Here is a 20,000-nt window from a genome sequence, read left to right on the forward strand (position 1 = left end):
AGGTTTTATCCAAATCTAGACTCGAGTGGGACGGATTGATTTACAACAGTTAGTGAAATCAAAGAAGCCCACACACATTTAGGGGAGAAAGGATGGAGAGAAAAAAAACCAAAAACAACAACATGGTGTCAGGCAAACGTTGCAACTTCGGAAGAGAATTCACAAGAAGAAGCGCAAATTGTGTTTTATCCTGTAAAACGATTCTGTGTTTGATCTAAAAGAAATCGGTTTTCTCAGATTACTGGAGGCTCTCACTCATTGATTACACCTAAAGTGCAGAAATAAATGAGCTTCTCCTACAGAAACATCCATTTGAACAGAGAGAAGTCATTAAGGCTCCGTCGCTGCGGTACAGATGCATTGTGCTCCACTGGCGATATTCTACTTGTGCATTCGTGACACCTAAATTCAAATGGCTGTTGTTTTGTCTTTCTCTTTTCTTTTTTTTTTTTTGGTCTTTTTCAAAAGAGCCCAGTGTTTAAAAATACATCAAAATGGCAGGCTCTGAAACAGATCAGGCGCTCAGATCAGGTAGAGTTTTGAAGAGGGAGCGTGTGGGCGAAAGCAACATGTGACATGTACGCGCAGCAGACGATCATAAGGTGCCGTTACTGAATGAACTCCTCTACATATCTTCCACAGACAGACTCAGTGAAGCAGGAAAAGTTTGGGGTGTAGTGTTCACAGAATATTGATGCTACCCATATTTCAACTTGTGTGCATTGCAATTCAAAACATGTTTGCATGTTCTTTTCTTTTTTCTTTTGGCTTAGTGTATATATATATTTATATATATGTGTGTGTATATATATTTTATGAGAGATGCTGTTACAATGCTGTGAATAATGCACAAAATTATCAAGTGAACCCAGCTGTATCAGAAACTACATTCAGTACAAGATGAAAAGCTTCGAGGGCGACTGATAATGAGAGCCAACTGCTTTTTTTTATGATGAAAAATAAAGGGCAACGCAAGCCGAGTACAACGTGTAAACTTTAAAATAATCAGGATATTTCCTCAGCCTGCAAAACAAGAACAACACGGCAGGTTTTTGTTTGTTTTTTTAAATGCCATCGTGTGAGACTTTTAGTTAAGCTCGATTACTGTACTACATATCAATATCTAGTCAAAGTTAAAGCAGCATTCATGTTATATTGAGACTGTTGCTAATATCAAAGGTAACAGCATGTATTTGCTATTCTATTTAAAAACCATTCCAAACAAAAAGACACAACATTGAATTAAAGATAAAAGCGATACTGTAACATTTTTTTATTTAATTTTTTTAATTAGTGTTTGATTTCTCAGTTTAACTGGCACTTCCCACATAAAGGGACAATAAATTCACATTTTGGCTATCTAGAAATGCTAATTGCTATTGCTGGCATTCCTAATAAAATCAGAATTGTAAGCCAGACAAAACCTTGGCAGTTAGCTCATGGCCAGCTGATATTATTTGGTCTCCATTAGGACTGCTAACAACATCAACAATAATTGATATTTCGCAGTTGACTGATGGGTTAGAGGTAAAACAGGTGCCTGGTGATGTCAAACAATATACCAAGAATATATAAAGTCTATAAGAGGAAGAGGAAATAAAAGGATGAATAATCTTTAACGACACACAAATTCTCTAATGTGGACGACGAAAATATAAGACAAATGTGGTAAGTCAAGTAAAAAAAGGCCCCAAACCAGCAATCCCATGTGCCTGAGGGATGCTCAGAGATCAGCAGCGATCTCTATCATTAAACTCTTTTCCCTGTGTAGCGCAGATCTACAATCCCAGCCACATCAGGCCATTCCGTGTAATACAATACAACATCCTTCAGTGAATCAGGAGATAATACAATCACTACAGGGAAAACAGGGCGACTTTCAAGGAAACTGTCACCGTTTTTCTGCATTAAGTTAGTCTATCTAAATTCAACAGACATGGATGGAAAAAAATAGACGTGCTTCTAACCAATGGCAGAAAGCATATATTTTTGGCCAGGCCCTGAGGTATTGAGGGGTGGAGGGGGATGGCGGGGTGCAGAGATTCCATATAAAGAACAGAAAGCAGACAGAAATATCACTGGAAATTAATGGCACTTTTTTTTTAAACATTTAAAATTAGAATGTAAATCTCCTGAAATGACTCCAAGTTGCAGACACGACCAGCCAGTGTAGTGAGTGTTTTTTTTTTTCAGTGGTCATAAAAGGTCACGATGGAGAAAAACGAAACGCAGAGGAATCCATGCGTTTATTAGCCGGCCGGCCAGCCACCAATCGTCCTCCGGAGGAGCTGGAAGTGGGGATAAGCGCGTTAAAAACAGGCTGTTGTAGGAGGAGAGGGACGAGGCTCTGTGACAGCATGTCACTGGACCAAAAAAAAAAAGGAGATTTATTGTCACTTTTCCTTTGTTTTGTTCTTTTTTTGTTGCTGTTGTCGTCTCTCACTTTCATCCATGGCTTCCAATCTCCCAGTTGACAGGAGTCCTTGTGCAACTGCGTGCCATAAATATATTTGTCCAAACAACAAAACTCAGTGGAAATAGAAAAAAAAAACAAAAACAAGAATCTAATGCTGAAGTAGGCAGGACTGTCCTCCGTATGTTTGGGTTAAAATCCCAGCTGCGTGGTAAACAAAGTTTTTGACTGGTTTGGGTGGAAACATTTCTTTTTTTTTCCCCCCCTTCAAGTGTCACTGATAAAGTCTGCACATGTGTAGTGTAGTGTGTACGTGCTGCTTAGCTCAGTGGCAAAGTAGACAAGAGTTGTTGGCTCTCCGTCCTCAGCCGGACGGGTCTGCTAGTGTGCTGTGTTGACTTGGCGAGGCTCGAGGGGTGGGGCTGCCCCACTTCACTTTTCCTGTCACCAGTTGGCTTTGACAGCTTTGACATCACTCACCAGGTTCTGAGCAAGGCAGATACCGAAAATCTGGACAAGAGCCACACAGGACATGGGGTCATTAGTGCGTTATGCTAATGGAAAGATCACTGAGGATGTTCATGTCAAAAACAAACTGCTGTAGTGCATGGGGGTTGCATGAGGTTGCATATTCTCATCACTAGATGGCAGTGATGGCACAAAATCAGAACCCAGGCATTTACAAACAACTATTTTCAGATACAGCAGGCTGTTTGGAAGAAAAATTATCTCCAAAAAAACAAAGAGACTCATTACCTGTAAAAGTGCAATTCCAACAAAGATTCCAGCTACAATAATCAGGTTGTCCTGAAGCCACTTCTCAAACTGCCCCACACAGCCCTTGGTATAGATGTACTTCTGCCGGTCCAGCTCCTTTTCACAAACAAACACAGATCAGAAGTAGATTCATATTTGGATGGAAGACGCATAATTTTCTCAATTACATTAAATCATCAACTCCAACAGAGAGGACATTGGCCTTTTGCTTCGTTTAAACAAACTACTGAACTCTGGCCTCTGACTAATGCTGGATGAAGCAAACAACAGCGTTTTGCCCACTGGCTCGTTCACCGCTGAAGAAGTCATGAAGACTGCTCGATAGCTGAGTCACAACATGTCAGTGTCTGGACATTATAGAGAATATCAAGGCGGTGTAGTCAGCTCCACTGAGGACAGAGTCTGGACTGAATAAACAGGCAGAAGCTGTTTCCTGTTACCGGACAGATGGCTGTTTGTGTTGTCAGATTCAGCCGATGATGTACACGCTCTATTCAGAGAAGAAAATAAAAAGGTGTATTTTACTGCTGCAATGACACCAAAGCGGGGGGAAGAATGGGGGGCCTCTAAACAATGCTGTCTTTGTTGCTCTTCAAGACAAGTCAACCAGGCAAACCCTTTGTTCTCTTGCAAAACCTGAAAGCTAGCTTTCCACCAATGAGAGGTAAAGGGAGCCCCTTGGTAGCCAATAAAAAAGCAGGAAACACTATGTTGTTCTGGCTGTGAACTTCCTCTGAAGCTATTTCAGCCCTCTGCCTTTGTTGTGTTTCTGTCCTCCCCACGTCTCCTGCTCTTCCTCTTTCCCACCCTGCGCTCCACAAACGAGCTTCGCAGGAACTTGCTGCACATCACTGATAGTTTCAGCAAAATGTCAGCGGTCGGGGCGTGAGCACGAGAGCACGCAGAAAATTAATTCATACCAACCCTGTGGCAGGTGGTTCACTGTATTGCAGTTCGCCTAGCAACAGCAATCTTTCTGACTGCAGTGCAGTGAGTTGTAACCACCACACCCACACACAGAGGAAAAGGAATGGACTGGCATAACCCACTGAGTCACCAATTACAGAGTGTAGTAAGGCTGCTCTCTAGGCTATAACTGGAGCCTAATTATCCCTGTTAGAAGAACAATCTGTTATTAAGGCAAGAAGCACGCAGAGTAGTCTGTATGCTTCTTAACCCCATACGTTCCCAGTGCTGCCCATCTGTTTTTAGGTATACATGCTATTTGGTAGGTTTAAAAACAGTTTCTACACTTTCCCTCTAATCGAGAATGCAAGTGAAGATGCTAAAAAATCTCTTGATTGGTTTTTCTAATGTGAACCCGTTTTACTGGGGTACTGAGACAAGTAATCAAGCTCAGTACAAATGAACCTGATTGCCACTAAGTCCTCAACAACTTAGCTCACTTAGACTGTTTCAATCAAACTAGTTTGCAGGTTGTCAGTCAATTCGCCCTCGGGTGCAATTCCACTCTGTAGCCTTGCATCATCTTAACCAGAGCGGCTGGCACTCCCCGCCATGCTCCACTTCTGCCAATGACTCAACTGTATGAAAACTGGTTAAAGGTTGGATTATAATTCTGTTTGGGTTCTGTCAGTTGGAAATACTTTAAATGTGATATTAGGCTCTGAAGATCAAAAAAAAAAAAAAAAAAAAAACTGGAGGGTGAAGAAAAACAAGGGTTAAAAACACAGACACGAGTGGTAGAGACGTGGTCTAGAAATACCAACCCCTTGAAGCCGAACATCATAACCACACTGCGTGTTGATGACATCCTCCTGCAAAAAAGAAGATAGAGATTGCAATGTTACACTGTCATCTTCTGATCAGAGGCTTTCATATACTGACTCTTTGTATCCATAAAATAACTTAGAAGAGAAATGGACTGACTGCGTTGGAGAGTAACTATAGGAATACACACAATATACAGAAAAAAGCAACAGCCATGGCTACAAAGATCTGTCAAAAAATGTGAGTTACTCTGAAGCACTTTTTAAATCTCTCATCCTCATTTTGACAACTTTCTGCTACAATCCGAATTGCACCAGTATGCTAAATACCCTGAAATGCTGACTCAAATCCTGCGCTTGCATGACTCTACAGTTGTTCATTCAAATGAAGATGTACGATTATGCAGTTTTTCACATTGTTAATGAGACACTCACTGCAGGGTCTTTGACACAGCAGGAGAAGGGGACTCCACAGCGTTCCCTACTGGGATTCTTGTCAGTGCAGTTGAAGTAGATGTTCAGATTCCAGTCGTCGGGCCCATGTGCTCCGCAGCATGACCACTGAGACGGCAGCAACAACAAGCCGAGATTACACACAGATTTGCTTTCTCTGATCTGGTCTTGAAGAGTCTGGCTCAGGTCAGCTTGGGTGCTTAGCCAGCTTACTGCGGCGGAGAGCGACTACAGATAGTGAGACTCAAATCGTCGGACAACAGCGGATCTAATCGCCTTTGGAGTTCGTCATGACAGAGCCTGGCGTTCACACACACAAGCCAATTATCTGAACTGCTTCATTCATATAATTAGATAATCATTTGAGGGAAATACAATCACATTAATCGGGAGATGTGCTTCACTGTTGCGTGGGCTGACTCAACTCTCCTCTCTGCCCAGAACGAGGCTGATTCAGCATCACACGTTACATATTCATATAAACAATGTTTCATAAGAAGGGAGTGTCTTCTTACAGTCAAGAGACATGAAATGTTACAGAAACTCGCAGTGACACAAGAGTTTCAGTCAGTAGGTGTTGACTCACATATTCCTGGGCGAAGTCGATGAGATTTTGCAAGTCGATATCATCGCGGTAGGCCTTGACATTATTGTTGATGAAAAAGTTAAGCTGGTCTTTGATCCAGTCCTTAAAGACGAAGGCGAGGATCCCCGCAGTCAGCTCCAAGAAGAAGATCAAACCCAGGAACACAGAAAACTACAAAAAGTACACGACGCACACAAGAGTGCAGACACACACGAACAAAAAAAAAACAATACAATCTGTCACTTCAATGGAGGAAACTGGGTGCGCCTAAAAAATGCTTAACTTTTTTGTTTTTTTTCTGCTACTGTTATTTACAGAATTAAAAGGACAGCTTTGATGTAATGTCCCGGTGCACGTCTGGTTGGAGGGCCTCTCCTGATTTGCTACTGTAAGTGGGAGAGTGCCAACAAAAGCCGCAGTCCCACAGGTACCATTATATTATCCCTTTACGGTAAATGTAGGAGGAGACGAGGTTAATCATAAATGCACAAAAGCCACATTAGCTGCTCGGCTCTGACGCCTGACTTTCTGCTGCTAATGGACATCGGCTCGAGTTAATAGCTACTCAGAATCGCAGCCAGCAACGAGGCAAATTTGTCTCTGTAAATCACATGTTGTTACCAATACAGCTGATCCCAGATAAACTTTCGAAAATGGTGGTGCTGTGGCTTTGGGTTTTAGAATCACTCTCAGCTTTCTTCAGATCAAAAGCAAAAAAAAAAAGTGCAGCAGCAGATAACATCGCTTAACACAGAAAAAAAAAAGGCTTCAGTGGATTACGAGGCAGGTGTTTGTGATCGTTACTTTCTGATGAAACAGGTTTAGCTATGAGATAACACGTTTATGGGATGGAACCATTCAAAGCATTTGGTTCGGGTGAGTCAAAGTGACACCTGCGACACTTGACAGCCTCGCCTCTGGTGTGAATCCAAGGGTGTGAAGTGGTTAAAATTGTAGTGAAAGTCGGGAGCAGGCTTACAAATTTAAGCAGTAAGGTGTTCTCTCTGAGCGCTCCGATGCAGCCAGCGAAGCCCAGGATGAACATGACCCCTCCTACGACGATGAAGAGCCACACGGGGTCGAAGCCCCCTAGATCTGTGATGGATGACAGATTGGACAGCACGCCCTGAGGGAAAGGACGGAAGACAAAAGAGTAGTTAGAATTCAGCCTATAATGCTTTCAAAATCAATCCTTCCCGTCGTTATTACGAGGTCTCAGCAAAAAATTCTCACTCTGCAAAAACACACAGCTGACCTTGAAAGGAGCCTGTGATATCAAAGAGAAACAGTGAGAATTTGAATAATGTCACAGCGACGAGGCCAAGTGGGGTTGCTCTGCTCAGACACGCAGACGTGCAGCAGAAATATTGCTTCATTAGATTGGTATCAATCAAGTGTAGGGCCATCTATATGGAATAACAAAACCCCAGGGGGTATTTTGCATACATTTCTGAACACAGTTTCACTCTCTGGCAGTTCTGCAAAAAAAAAAAACATGAATAACTTTTATCAGTCGAGGCAAAGCTCAGAGCCTTTCGTGAAAACATTCAAAAACAGACATCTGCCTTTCCTCTCTGCACATCCTGCCCTACAGCCCCAAAGCCACAGTAACTCCAACGTGTTTTCCTGCCAGTCCCTGGTGCGTATCGTGCCTTACAATGACAGAGACTTCATCTGCAGCCGTTTCCACATTTCTCAAATACACTGTATATTGCACCTTGCTGCCAATGTAATGAGCTCAGGTGATGTCACAGAGCGGCACGTCACCAGGAGGTAGACTTTGCAAAAGCTGCACTAAAGCTTGTTCAGACATAATGTGTGTTCTGGTTCATGCATGGCCTCTTCGAAATTTCTCACACATTTTAAAAAAAGGCTATCCCCTAAAAATGTGTTCCCCAGCTCCCAGATTTGACATCCAGTTTGCTTCTCATGTATACAGCACATGTCAAACACTTGCAGCTAAAGCCGAGAAAGCTGAAATCTCATACCGCTTAAGCTAATCTCCCTCTGCCCTGACCAAGGAGAAAACTACAGGACCAGGGCAATACTGCATTCTCGTGTTTTTATGGCACTGGTGCAGAATAAACTGCCTTCATTTGAATTTTAGCATGAGGCCCTGAAACAATAATGTAGTCTGGCTGCGCGCAGTGGGCTTGAAACTAATCATCTTAGTCACTGAGACCCAAACTCACCATTACGCCTTTCCAGCAACCGCTATTCATCATTCGGCCTAATCCTTTTAAATTATTCACGCTGTTCCACAAAGGTACTCGAGTGCAGGCTTATTTGCACAGAGTTCATGACCAGACGTTACTAATCAGTACATGCCTCCACGCTGGTGCAGCATTTACCGAACCGACTGGTACAATATCTTGCTAATTAAAGAACAAATTGAGTGTTAACCCAATTGGAAGAAGTTTTGAATGTTGCCGTGACTCACTGCACATGGGGAGGTTAATGGCAAAACCTGACCTTTCGCAGCCTGTACAGTCTGGACAATAAACGGTGACCAGTTTCCGTGCAAACATGAGGTCCAATTCATCTACTGATAGGGCTCTCAGACAACACAAGGCATTCAATTTCTGACGGCTGAAATGAGTGTGTAATTTCGACCGTACGGCTCCTTATTAGTAGCCACAGCTATTTGCAGCTCTAATTCACCTACTGGAAAACCAATTTGACCATTAGTCAGATATTGGCTCAACAAAACTTAGTTAAACATCATAGTGGAGATGCGGCAGCGTAATACATTTCCTGGGATGACCAGGACGTTTTTAACAGGACCATTATCAGGTCATATGCCTTTAAGTGCTACAGAGTGTTACAGGAATGGTGCTTCTATTTTTCACGCCGCTTTTCTCAAAGGTGCTGTTCACATCCAAACTCTCTCTCTCCTGCAAATCATGCTTCCAGCTTATTACGGCAGAGATATCTGGAAATATTTTATCTATGCTGCAGTCTGTGTGCGCATGTTTATACATACCTTCTCCGCCCATGCCCACAGGCCAATGCCTAAGAATGCTGCTCCGAGTAACTGCAAAAAAAAAAAGAAGAAGAAACAGAGAAGAGGCTGTGAGATAAAGAGCAACAGTATCCACTATTGAGACGCATCTTAATCCATGAAATAACATGAAAGAGTTGTGACTAAGGAGCATCAAACAAAGTTCAAGACAGAGGAAATATCTGCAGCTGGAAATTACCAGCAGATTAACAAAAGCTTCTTTTATCAGGACTGTTTTGGGTGTGGTATGATTTACAGAGGTGTCTCCCTGGAAACATATGTAAGCAACGCGACTATCTTCAGTCGTATCTTTGTTTTCTTAACTGTCATCCATGATAATCCATGACATCACCTTTTCCCTACACAACTATGCAGAGAAGAGCACAGACAAACAAAAGCAGACATTTCCTATTTCAAACTGCCAGAGGCCTCCTTCAAATGGCAGATAATGTTGTGTTCATGCAGGACCTACCACCTATGGAAAGAAGCTCACTGAGGAAACTGGCTTTTACAGACTTTCAATAAAACTGAGTGCTCAGAAGATGTCTTTTAACTTGCTGTGGACAGAGTGAATCATTGCATCTGCAGGTTACTGCAGGTTAGAGATATTGCACTGGGCAGCTTAAGAGGCTGGAGGACCTGATACCTTGAGAGTTAAAGGAAAATCCCTCCAGTTTTAGCCTCCCATCCAAGTGAAGGATGAATGCAAGGCTCAGAGTTTAAACATGCCAAAAAAGCAATGGGTGACTGCTAGAGACACCCACATTACTCGACCACCCATGTAAAGACGCTAAATGAGACAAAAACAACAGCAGACTTGAGGATAATACAAATCAGACTGCATGTCAGAAAACTTGTCAATATCTGGTAGTGTGGGTTTACTCATATAACGTTATTGTCTAATCAGCCGCTTAGCTGCCACAACATGTCATTCATAAGAGATTTAGAGTGGTAATGAACTTAACAGAGACACACTCTAATGGCAGAGGCTGAAATATAATAGCTCCATTGAAAATGTGTTATATCATTTTCTTGGGAAGCTGATTAAATCCGGGGAAGCAGGTAAACTGATGGCAACCCATTAACGCGCACATAACAAGGCCAGCAGCGTGACAGAAGCCAAACAACAACAACAACAACAACAACAGGGATGGGGTGCTGCTGGGTGGCCCTGACGGTTACATAAGCGGTTGTAGTGAAGGGTGTGGTGGCTTTAACTAGAAAGTGACACGCAGGAGGCGTCCAGGTAAGCGGGTGGACATCAGGTTAAGGAGATTAGACTGAACGAGCGAGAGTGTTGCAGCATTCTGACTCCAAGCAATCCATGTGGATTATAGAAAACATAAAAACCATTACAAAGGAAACAACTTTCATTTTTGCAGCATGAAAGTACAATTACAACACCATCTAATGTATAATGTTACAAAGTAGTGCTCAAGGCATTGTGGATGATGACCAATTTACCATTTTAAATCAAAGAAAGTCTGATAATGTTGCTAATGGTTTCTTCATGGCTAAATGTAAATATCAGTCTATCACATTAAAAAAAAGCATCCCTCTTAGAGAACGACTGATAGTGGATTTTTCGGGCCGATACAGATTTTAGGGGGTAAGAAATATAAAAATAAAAATATATAGCACTGAAAAGTATTAGGTTATTGTTAATTAACTTTCCAGCAAACGTATTTCACAAACTAGTTTGACAAAGTTTGACTCCGCACCATCATATGCTCAACTGTAATGTATTCTCTTGCATTCTCTGCTACATGTGCTGCACAGTGCTGACAGTATTGGAGTTGAAGCTGCTCTGCTGAAAACCTATGTCATGATATTTTTAAATTACCTCAATCCATTTTTTCTGTATTATGTTCTGTAAAAGAAAGTTTTCACATCTGCATATTAGACTCAGTGGATCTATGCATCACTTAGGCTCGAGCAACTATATATGCAGCTTGGTCAAGTTGACTTCGATCATACAGTGTTTTTGCTTGAATCTACGCATGTTTGTATGACGGTTGCTCAGTCTTCAACAAACATCAACAAAAACTTCAACTTTGACCACATTACCACCATGTCTTTATACTGGCAAATGTTTTTTTTTCTAAATATAGAAGGAAAAAAAAGCAAGTGTTAATCTTTGTGTTAATGTGTGTGTTTTTCCAAAGCTCAGTGACCAAAACCATCATGTTACCCAAATTACAAAGTCAAATTCAGACAGTTCACTCCTCTAATCTTACAGACGAAAACATTTCTGGCCACGTAGTACGCCTGCTCAAAACTCAAACTCCGTGTGTGGGATGTGTACCGTCTGCTGGGGCTGCGCGAAATGTAGTTTCAGCACCGACACTGCAATGTGTGCACGCACAATAGAAGAGATAGACAGATGTGAAGTGAGGCAAATTAAGTCAAGCACATTATGTTACAAAATTTTTGGCTGCTTGATACAAAAAAAACAGGGTTCTCATTTTCCATGACTAATCTACGAGAGAAGTCTGTCTGACAGAACATAATTTACTACGACTTAGAGGTTCTTGGATAAGCTGAGGGGTTTCTTTTCTTCATTTTGAAGGCAAAGAGTTTGTTGATGTGCAAGCTCTAACATGTACATGGCAAAGTGAGAAGAGAAACGCGGAAAAGAAAGATTTGGTTGCAAAAAAGCAAAGCTACATCAGCTGTAAGGCTGCACAACTGATGGAGTTTTAATCATGATCCTGACTTTGGCTTCCCACAATTAAATAAACATGATCGACTGTGACAGACATTTAAAATGCTCCGCTGATACAAAACTGTGCTCAACAGAAAAACAGCCCATGTAGATAAAATCGCCCCTTTTTATGAAGTCATCTCTGGTCACACACCGGTCTGAGTGGCTGCAGTAACTGAGTGGAGACTAGAGGCGTCTCTGTGCACAGCTGGATGACCAGCTTCTATTGTAGCCTGCACATGAGGTCATTAGTCAACACTGGTCGTGCAATTGTTGCCACAACATGAGGCAACAAAACGTATTCGTTCGACAATTAATATCAGCACCACAAACCTCTGTGTAATTAGTGCAAGTCAGATCTGAATGCCATGTAAAGCAAAAACTATTTCAGATTCCTACACCAGTGCTACACCATACTGTAAGACTGCAAACGGTCTGCACACGTCTGACTGTAGAAAGTCATTCTTCAGCGTTTTTACTATTGTTTTTTATTTTAGATGCAGATGTATTCCCCTATAAAAATCACCCCAGCCATGCTAGAATAATTAACTCTTTCCAAGAAGACTTATTGAAGCCATGTGGTGACGCTCCTGCATTTGTTTATATTGGAATATATATTGCAGAAAGTACAACATTGCAATGTCAGGAGTTTTCGATATCATGCAGCCCTAGTGTCTGCATATTACTACTTTCAAGGCTAACTCTGCAAGCATCATAAAGCCAAAGGACAAAAAAAAAAATGGTACAATGCCAAAATGTTCCAAGTGGAACTCACACTGTAGACTTTTTCTCTGAGAACTACAGACATAAATAGACGACTGACAGCGACTCTTTGGCCCACGGGGCGTATCAAACCAAGGAGATTTCACACCAAACACTGCATATCAAACAGTTCAGGCTGTTTTCACGTACCACTAAACCTCTTACTGACTATTTTATGGAAATTATGAGCACTTAAAATCAACAACTTCGTCAAGGTAAATGCTCCAATGATCAATTATGAGATGTGCTGGTGGGTCAGTAAGGGCACATCCCCCACTCTTTTCTAATCTGTCCGATTTCTTCTCTACTGTGAAGCATCCAATAAAGCAGAAGGAAAAAAACATGGCCTCTTCACTCTGGTGCCTCGAAAATGAAACACCAGCCAGACACCAGGAAAATACTTTTGTTGTATCGCCAATTTTGTTATTACTTCCGGTCAAGAGTGCTCTAATGCATGTCAAGTTGTATTTTCCCCTGACACAGCTTGAAGCGACCTTGAAGGCAGCATTAAGTGAGACAGCTATGGAGGTATCCATGCCTGCTAGCCTGTCATTTTGGCTTACGATTTCTTCCACCATTTCTCTTTTCTCTTTCAGGGTCACCGTCGGAAGAGGAAAGGATGTTGAACAAAACCACAATTAAAATGTAATATGTTTAAAGCAAAAAAATAAAAATCAAGACACTTGACCAGGGCTGCTCCCTAATAGTCAACCAAATGTTAATGTCAATCAGAATCAAAATCAGAAATACTTGATTGATCCCCAAGGGCAAATTGCTTAAAATAAAGGGAGCCTTATTAGAAGTTTTGATGGGTCAGTTGGTGGCATATTCCCCTTTACATGGCTGATCCCTGCAGTAATTGGATAATAATCGCATATGTTGGGAAGGACATCCAAAGTGTAGATTGATTTAACAGGGTGAAAGACGACCCCAACAAGGTGACATGCAAACTCAGGGTTTCTGCCAGAAAAGTTGTCAGACTCGGCAGCTGGAACTGGCTCACGGGCCAAGTTTTAGAAAGACTTATTCAGCACGCTTTCATGCGTATCCAAAATGGCAGTCACACAGAGAGGGCAGGTAAAGAAACAGACAGGGCCGGTAAAAACTTTATGGATTTTTTGACGCTCCACCAGAACACCGATGCAGCAGCCAAGTGTCTTTTTTTTTTTTTTTGACAGAGGGCTGGTACGGGCCAGCAACAGACTGATGGCAGCATTAAGATGGGGTCCTATAGTTTCTGTGATAAATTACCGGGGAGGAGGCGCTCGCCAGCTGCGCTTTGTCGACCCGAGATGCACCACAGTATTAGGCTTATTAACAAAATGTTCAGTCTCCTTGCTGGTTTCTCGGACACATTTAGAATCATTAATTTCTGTGGAAGGTGTTGCTGCGGCTCACTTTGTGCGAGTACTTTTAATATCTGTATTTTAAGAGCCCATGTGTAGCTGCGGTTTTGTATTTCTCTGTAATGTGGCACTCTGCAACCTGGAGCTCAATCATTTTCTGATTCTCCCCTCACCCAAAAAATAAAAAATACATACATACATATATCTAATAGGGGTGGGACTTTAACGCATTAATTAACGTGAAAATAGCACGTTAAAATCTAACCCTAATATACTTTAAAGCGTTAAGTACGATTAAATAATTAGAACAAAATTAACGCATTTAATCGCAGTTTGCATCCAGGCAACACGGGACGTTTGTCAGCGCCCGATTTCATGGTCCACCAATCACAGTGATGTACAAAATCCGTCAGCGCTACGCTTACAACAACAAACATGGAGGAATCCGATGAGAGTGCATTGCTTGGACTGATGGAGGGCAAGTTTTATTTTAAAAAACTGCCTGATGGAAGCCTTGACAAGAGCGTGGTTTTGTGCAACTTGTGCAAAAAAGAATTTGCATCCCGCTGAAGCACATCAAGCCGACGGTACCACCTGAATGCAAAGCATGTTGTCGCGAGCACAGAAACCGCGGGAACTGTTAGCGCTAGCAGTCCTGGATAGCAACAAAATTTTTTAACGCGTTATTTTTGTTGTAATTAATTAATCGGAATTAGTCCCACCTTAATATTCAAGCAATTAAATTAATATCAAAAATGTGCAAATGTTACCCCTGGACTTGACCTACCAGTACTGTGAAGCATGCTACTATCTAAACAATACACACAATTGAACATGTAATCTTGCACGCCATATTCCGATCACCCATTCTACATGCTTCCGCTCAGTGCTTTGTAAACCCTATTTGCATATCAAACTTCCCTCATGGAATAACACGGTTTGAACAGAAGCGAATTTGACTCAATGGGCACACTGATGCAGAACTGAACATGCCTTTGCGCAGTGCTTGCATAACTTCCTTTATGTCTAACTTTACCCACGGTGTAGTGTGGGCAGCCAAATCCAAATTCAGGTAAGTCTGTGGTGGTGAAACACGCTATTTGCGAGTGTCAATACCACTCCACACAGAAAGCTCTAGAGGCGCTCGGTGGTTTTCACGGAGCAGCAGTAGGTAAACACAAAGTGAAAAAAATAAACTTAAGTATGCAAATTTTTATCTCTTTGTATCTCTCGACAGTTAAGCAATTAAATTTGAAAAAAGCCAAGTGCTGTGTCCTTGTTTGTTCCGGTTAAGTTTACACTTCATTGCTTCTGTTTGGGGGCAGTAGTTTTTAAAAGTACTTAGGATTTGCTGGTTTAAATCTCACCTAACACAAGTAAGAAATTCTTTCTTCTAATTATTTTTTTTATCCTTCTATCTAATCCACATGCTTTATCACTGTATTTTAATAGTTTACTGCTGAGCATATAAACAAAGTCTGGAACTAAATGTCGTTATATCAGCCTTCTTATTCAAATCCAGGTTTTTTTTTTCTCTCTGTCAAGTGCTGCTGTAAGATGTGTGTGTGTCCCAGAGCGAGGTTTTCCTCTCCATGTGGACAGAGAGATTATCAACACTTGAGAAGATGCCTCCCTAAGCCAGCTGATCCCATTAACCTCAACTAACTAGCAGCACAAATCAAGCTCCTCACTTCCTGGACACACAAACACAAACGCTCGGGGTATAGATTTACTCAAGCGTGACTGCCCTTTCAAAGGACCCCTCAAAAAAAAAAAAAAAAAAAACGGAATATCTAATGTGTCTGACTGTGGGAACGCAGTCATTCATGATGGGATGATATCAACCGCACTGCCAGCAGAGTGATTAAACTGTTAAGCTCAACAATGAAGCACTTGCACGTATCTCACACATTCCACCTACGTTCCAAGCCAGATTTAGGTCTAAACTATATCCGACTAGAAAATAGGAAAGTCACAAAAATCAATACTAAAATTTTTTTTTAAACACAACAGTACTTATTTTCAATTGTTCTGACGGTAAAGAAAGAACCACAGTCAGTGTTTCCGGAACGATGCCAGCAAGTGCAGGCAGAGGTTGTGCAACAGGTATGCTATGATTAGTGTGAGAAGTAACACCTCAGAAGTTGAGTATGGAAATGTTTAGTGTCTGACTCCGTGAGCAGGGACGGAAAAACAGTGAACGGAGAAAACACCTCGACTTATCTACGTAGCTCAAAGCAGAACATTCTGATTTGTACACAGAATTTCAGTTCATCTGTTGCTTTACATCAATCTTATCAATGCACAGAAATGTTCATGTTGCTGTTTGAGGCGGCTGCAATGTTCCACACAAAAACATTCACAAAGGCAAACTTGTGCAGTCTAATGTCGCTGTAGCTCATGATGCGGGCTGGGCGCTACTAATAATGTTAGTAGGTTCCCGACATTACTGTTCAGTCTGTCCCTATATAACGATGCGTATGTGTTAGCATACTGTATGCAGCTGCCGTTGTGGTTTCATCAATTATTTTTTTAACAGTATCAGCATGAGGAGGGTTTTGAGCAGCAGAGACAGAACACTAACACACACAACCAACTACAACTGAAGCTTTTCAGCTCTCAGAATGTCACAAAAAATGTTGATTTTAAACACAGCATTGCTTTCTTTAAGTACTAACTCCACCCATTTACGACAGCAAACCTATTTATTATTATATGCATTCCTTTTTTTTATATATGAGACAGCTGAACACTGCAGTAGAGATGCAATGCCACCATTAAAAAGCTTGTTTTTTGTTGGTTTGTTTTTTCATTACAGTTTAATTAACAGTTGCATCATTAATAATGTAAAGCTCTATTAAAGTTTTTTCCAAATAAGAACAGATGTCAAAATACCTTCATTACAGTTTTTTGGTATCAAAATAGGTACAGAGAATCAGAATTTCTGTCATTTTGGCACCAACTATCAAATGATTGTGACATCCCAGCTAGAATGGACTGTCCAGACCAAACTGCTCTGGGGCTGTAATCAAGAGAAGTTTACGTTCTGTTCAAAGATATTACTGAGATAAATGTCCCTGTGAGTGAACTCTGCCTGCCTGTTCACATTTGATTTTATCTGTGAGAAAAGCCAAATCGTGCTGGACACAAAACATACAGCACTAGTAAACAGTAAAAGAGCTGTTATTTGGTATCTTGTCCTGGATACTGATATTAGCTGTATTCAGGAGGTTCATCAGGCCATGGCTGCAATTCAACATTTTTCAATTAATCTGCAGATCAGTTCCCCAAAAACACTTGACTATTCTATTTGATACAGAAAGGACAGCGTATAAGTCTACGATGCTGTTTCCCTTTAATGCAAAACAGACGCATACTGCATGCAGACTCGTGAATCCTTGACTAACCCTCAATGCAGCTCGAGCGGTATGACCCCAAGTAACTGCACTCCCACTTGGTTCTTTGCAGCTGTCCACCTGTGATGTGGTCATCCAGTGCGTATTTTAGTGTCAAACGTGTGCAGATGCGTCGAGGTGTAGCTGGCTAATAACACTCAGACAGCATCCAACCAACTCAGCAACTTGGGTTACAGCTTAACAAGCTCTTAATTACAGCATGCAGAGCTTCCAAACATTTCAGCAGCTCAGGCAGAAAATGTGATTAATTAAGTGGATGTGAGGAATGTGTCTATTCTAAGGACGAGAGAAGGTGTGCTGTTCTCGGGCGAGAATGTCTGGCTGTCAACAGCGAGCCGAGGCGTTGGAAGAATTCGCGCAGAAGAGAGGCACGAGGTTGTGTTGCTTCATTTCGTTGACGATATTTATGGGCCTACAAGCATTTTGTCTCAATTTAGGCAGCATTTTCAAGCCTGACACGATCACTATGGGAAAGACAAATGGGTTGATTTGGGGAGAATAAACCCCATCTCTCTCTATTTCTGCAATGCTCTGGCTTGTCTGTCAAATCCAGTTCCGCAGCACACAGACAAGAGCAGAACATCTTCTAGTGATTATTAACGGAAACAGCCAGCGAGCTGGAACTTGTTCCACAGTTTCACACAGAGCTCAGACACAGGACTGTTAGCTTGGCCTGAGTGTCAAACAGTCTGCGAGAACACAATACGAGTTAGACACAACACTATATGCCCTATGACTCAATATTTCCTGGTTGATCGCTCAGTTCAATTGAGTTACAACCCACTTTATTTGTGAGACCAATTGCAAAATGCATTTTGCGCCTTTTTTCCGTACTAAACTCCGGCTCTTGTGGCATGTTTGTCACTTCTTATTACCTGTGTTTTAAAAGAATAGCACGACAGATGGTGTAATCGCGTACATTTCGAAAAGGGAGCGTTGAGGAACGAGGAGGAGGTGGTGGCGAACGGGACCGAGCCAAGTCGTGATCTCGTGTACCTGATGGGTCCAACAGAGTGAGCATATGACGGGAGGAAACACAGAATCGCACCCGGTTGCCCCCTTTCCCCACCCTTCACCCTCTTTGTTCTCACCATCCCTCTTTGTGCGTTTGTGGGTGTGTGTGAGTTGGGAGAAACAATGCCGTCCCGCAGAGCCCGAGCACTATAGCCGTGAAAGGGATGCTTGAAAAGAGGAGGGCTGGGCTGCATTCATGCCGTGTGGCCTTTCCCTTACAACTGCGTGTGGGAAGACCCTCTGGGGCACAGACACGCCATTCCTTCACCCACAGACATTATACGACAGCAGCCACACTGAGGCCACGCAGACGGGTGAGGAGGGAGGGATGAGGGAGTCTGAACAGAGAAACTTTTCAGACTGAAGGAGTGATAAAGACCGAGGGGGGGTTGTTGTAAAGGAGACGTGGGATTACTTGCCACTGGCCAAACAATACAAATCATGTCATTTTCTCAGACTCAACACAACAACAACACATGTCACAGAGCAGGGACCAAACCACTGGCAGAGGTTCCTCTAGAAACAGTTATTCACAATCTCTTGATGTTTAGAAGCAAAAGTTAACTTCATGAAAGAAAAAGCTGCCAACTGTTTAATAGAGAAAAGACTTAAGAATAAGTAGAGGTATGTGAAAAAGAAATAATATTGTCAATTGATAGCAAGAACTTCTACAGTGATTTGAAGTTAAATCACACATGAGCACACATTTAAAAATAACTCCACACTTTCTCAACTAGTTCAATCAAGGTAACGAGCTAATCTGTTGTGCAAGACACCACAGAAAACAGGTATTAAACCAGAACAACACATTGGCAGATTAATAAAGCATGACATATGTATTTAAAGTATGTGACTAAGCATACTAGTGAGACCTGAGCGACTACTTAAGGACAGTTTTCCAGCCCTCACGTCAAGCTAACTTCACCACAATATTTTCATTTTACTTCTAATTAGCAACACTAGCGTTGTTTTATTTTGTACTAAACCTGTGATGTGACTGTGTTAACTTACCCAGAATATAATGTTGAATCCAAATAAGAAGTATTTCACGCAGCAGCTGACTTCGTTTCCTTTAAAATGATGGTGTTTTCTACTCATTCTTCCAAGGATAGTGGAGGCTAACTGGCAAGCTAGGTAACTACAACGACTGGTACTTCAAAAGCTCAGCCAAAGCTACACTTCTTGAACGGCTAAAATCAAAGTTAGCTGGCTCCATTAGCAAAACAAGCCCGACTTTACTCCCCGGACAGCGTTGGGTCGGTTAAATCAGACATGTGTGGCTAATTATCCCTTTCTTTCTCGCGTTAACCATTAGCTTGCTAGGCCAGCTAGCTCGCAACTTCTACGGTTAGCATTAGCAGCTAACAACAACAACAGCTCCAGGGGCACTTAACTAAAGGCACAGACATTCATCTGCAGTAGTGTCGATATCCAAGTTGCCTGGCGTCGGATTCGCCGCAAAACACCGGAAGATCGAGGGAAAGCCGGTGTCCTTTTTTTTCAGCTAAACCTCATAGTGTTATCTGTGTTAGTGCTCCGTCGCTTGTAGTCTTCATCCTTGTTGTTTTGTAGTGTAAAACAAGCCCCTGCTGTCAAACCAGAAAACCACTGCGCTGCCTTTCGCCCTTTTCACTTCAAGAGCGGCCTCTTGTGTCTCAGTGAAGGTTTTCACTGAATCCACAGCAAAAAGAAATCCAGAGCATCCTGATTTCACCCCTTGATCGCACAGAGAATAAGTGTCATACTTGAGGTTAACGTGTGCAACAGGAACTGCCAAGGCTTATTGTTTAATTTAGGA

General features: G+C 41.9%; 1 protein-coding gene across 1 annotated transcript; it reads right to left on the minus strand.

The window, feature by feature from the left end:
* Positions 1-440: 440 nt before the first annotated feature.
* On the minus strand, positions 441-19,766 carry tspan17 (tetraspanin 17). The gene is made up of 8 exons (XM_008288201.1): positions 19,214-19,766; positions 8,943-8,993; positions 6,939-7,085; positions 5,960-6,130; positions 5,356-5,481; positions 4,921-4,968; positions 3,170-3,286; positions 441-2,923 (listed from the first exon to the last, which is right to left on the minus strand). Exons 1-8 carry the CDS (start codon positions 19,298-19,300, stop codon positions 2,858-2,860), a joined length of 813 nt encoding a protein of 270 aa, XP_008286423.1. The 5' UTR covers positions 19,301-19,766; the 3' UTR covers positions 441-2,857.
* Between the last annotated feature and the right edge of the window lie 234 nt (positions 19,767-20,000).

This window comes from Stegastes partitus, unplaced genomic scaffold, assembly GCF_000690725.1.
Source record: "Stegastes partitus isolate 25-593 unplaced genomic scaffold, Stegastes_partitus-1.0.2 Scaffold546, whole genome shotgun sequence".
NCBI lineage: Eukaryota > Metazoa > Chordata > Actinopteri > Pomacentridae > Stegastes > Stegastes partitus.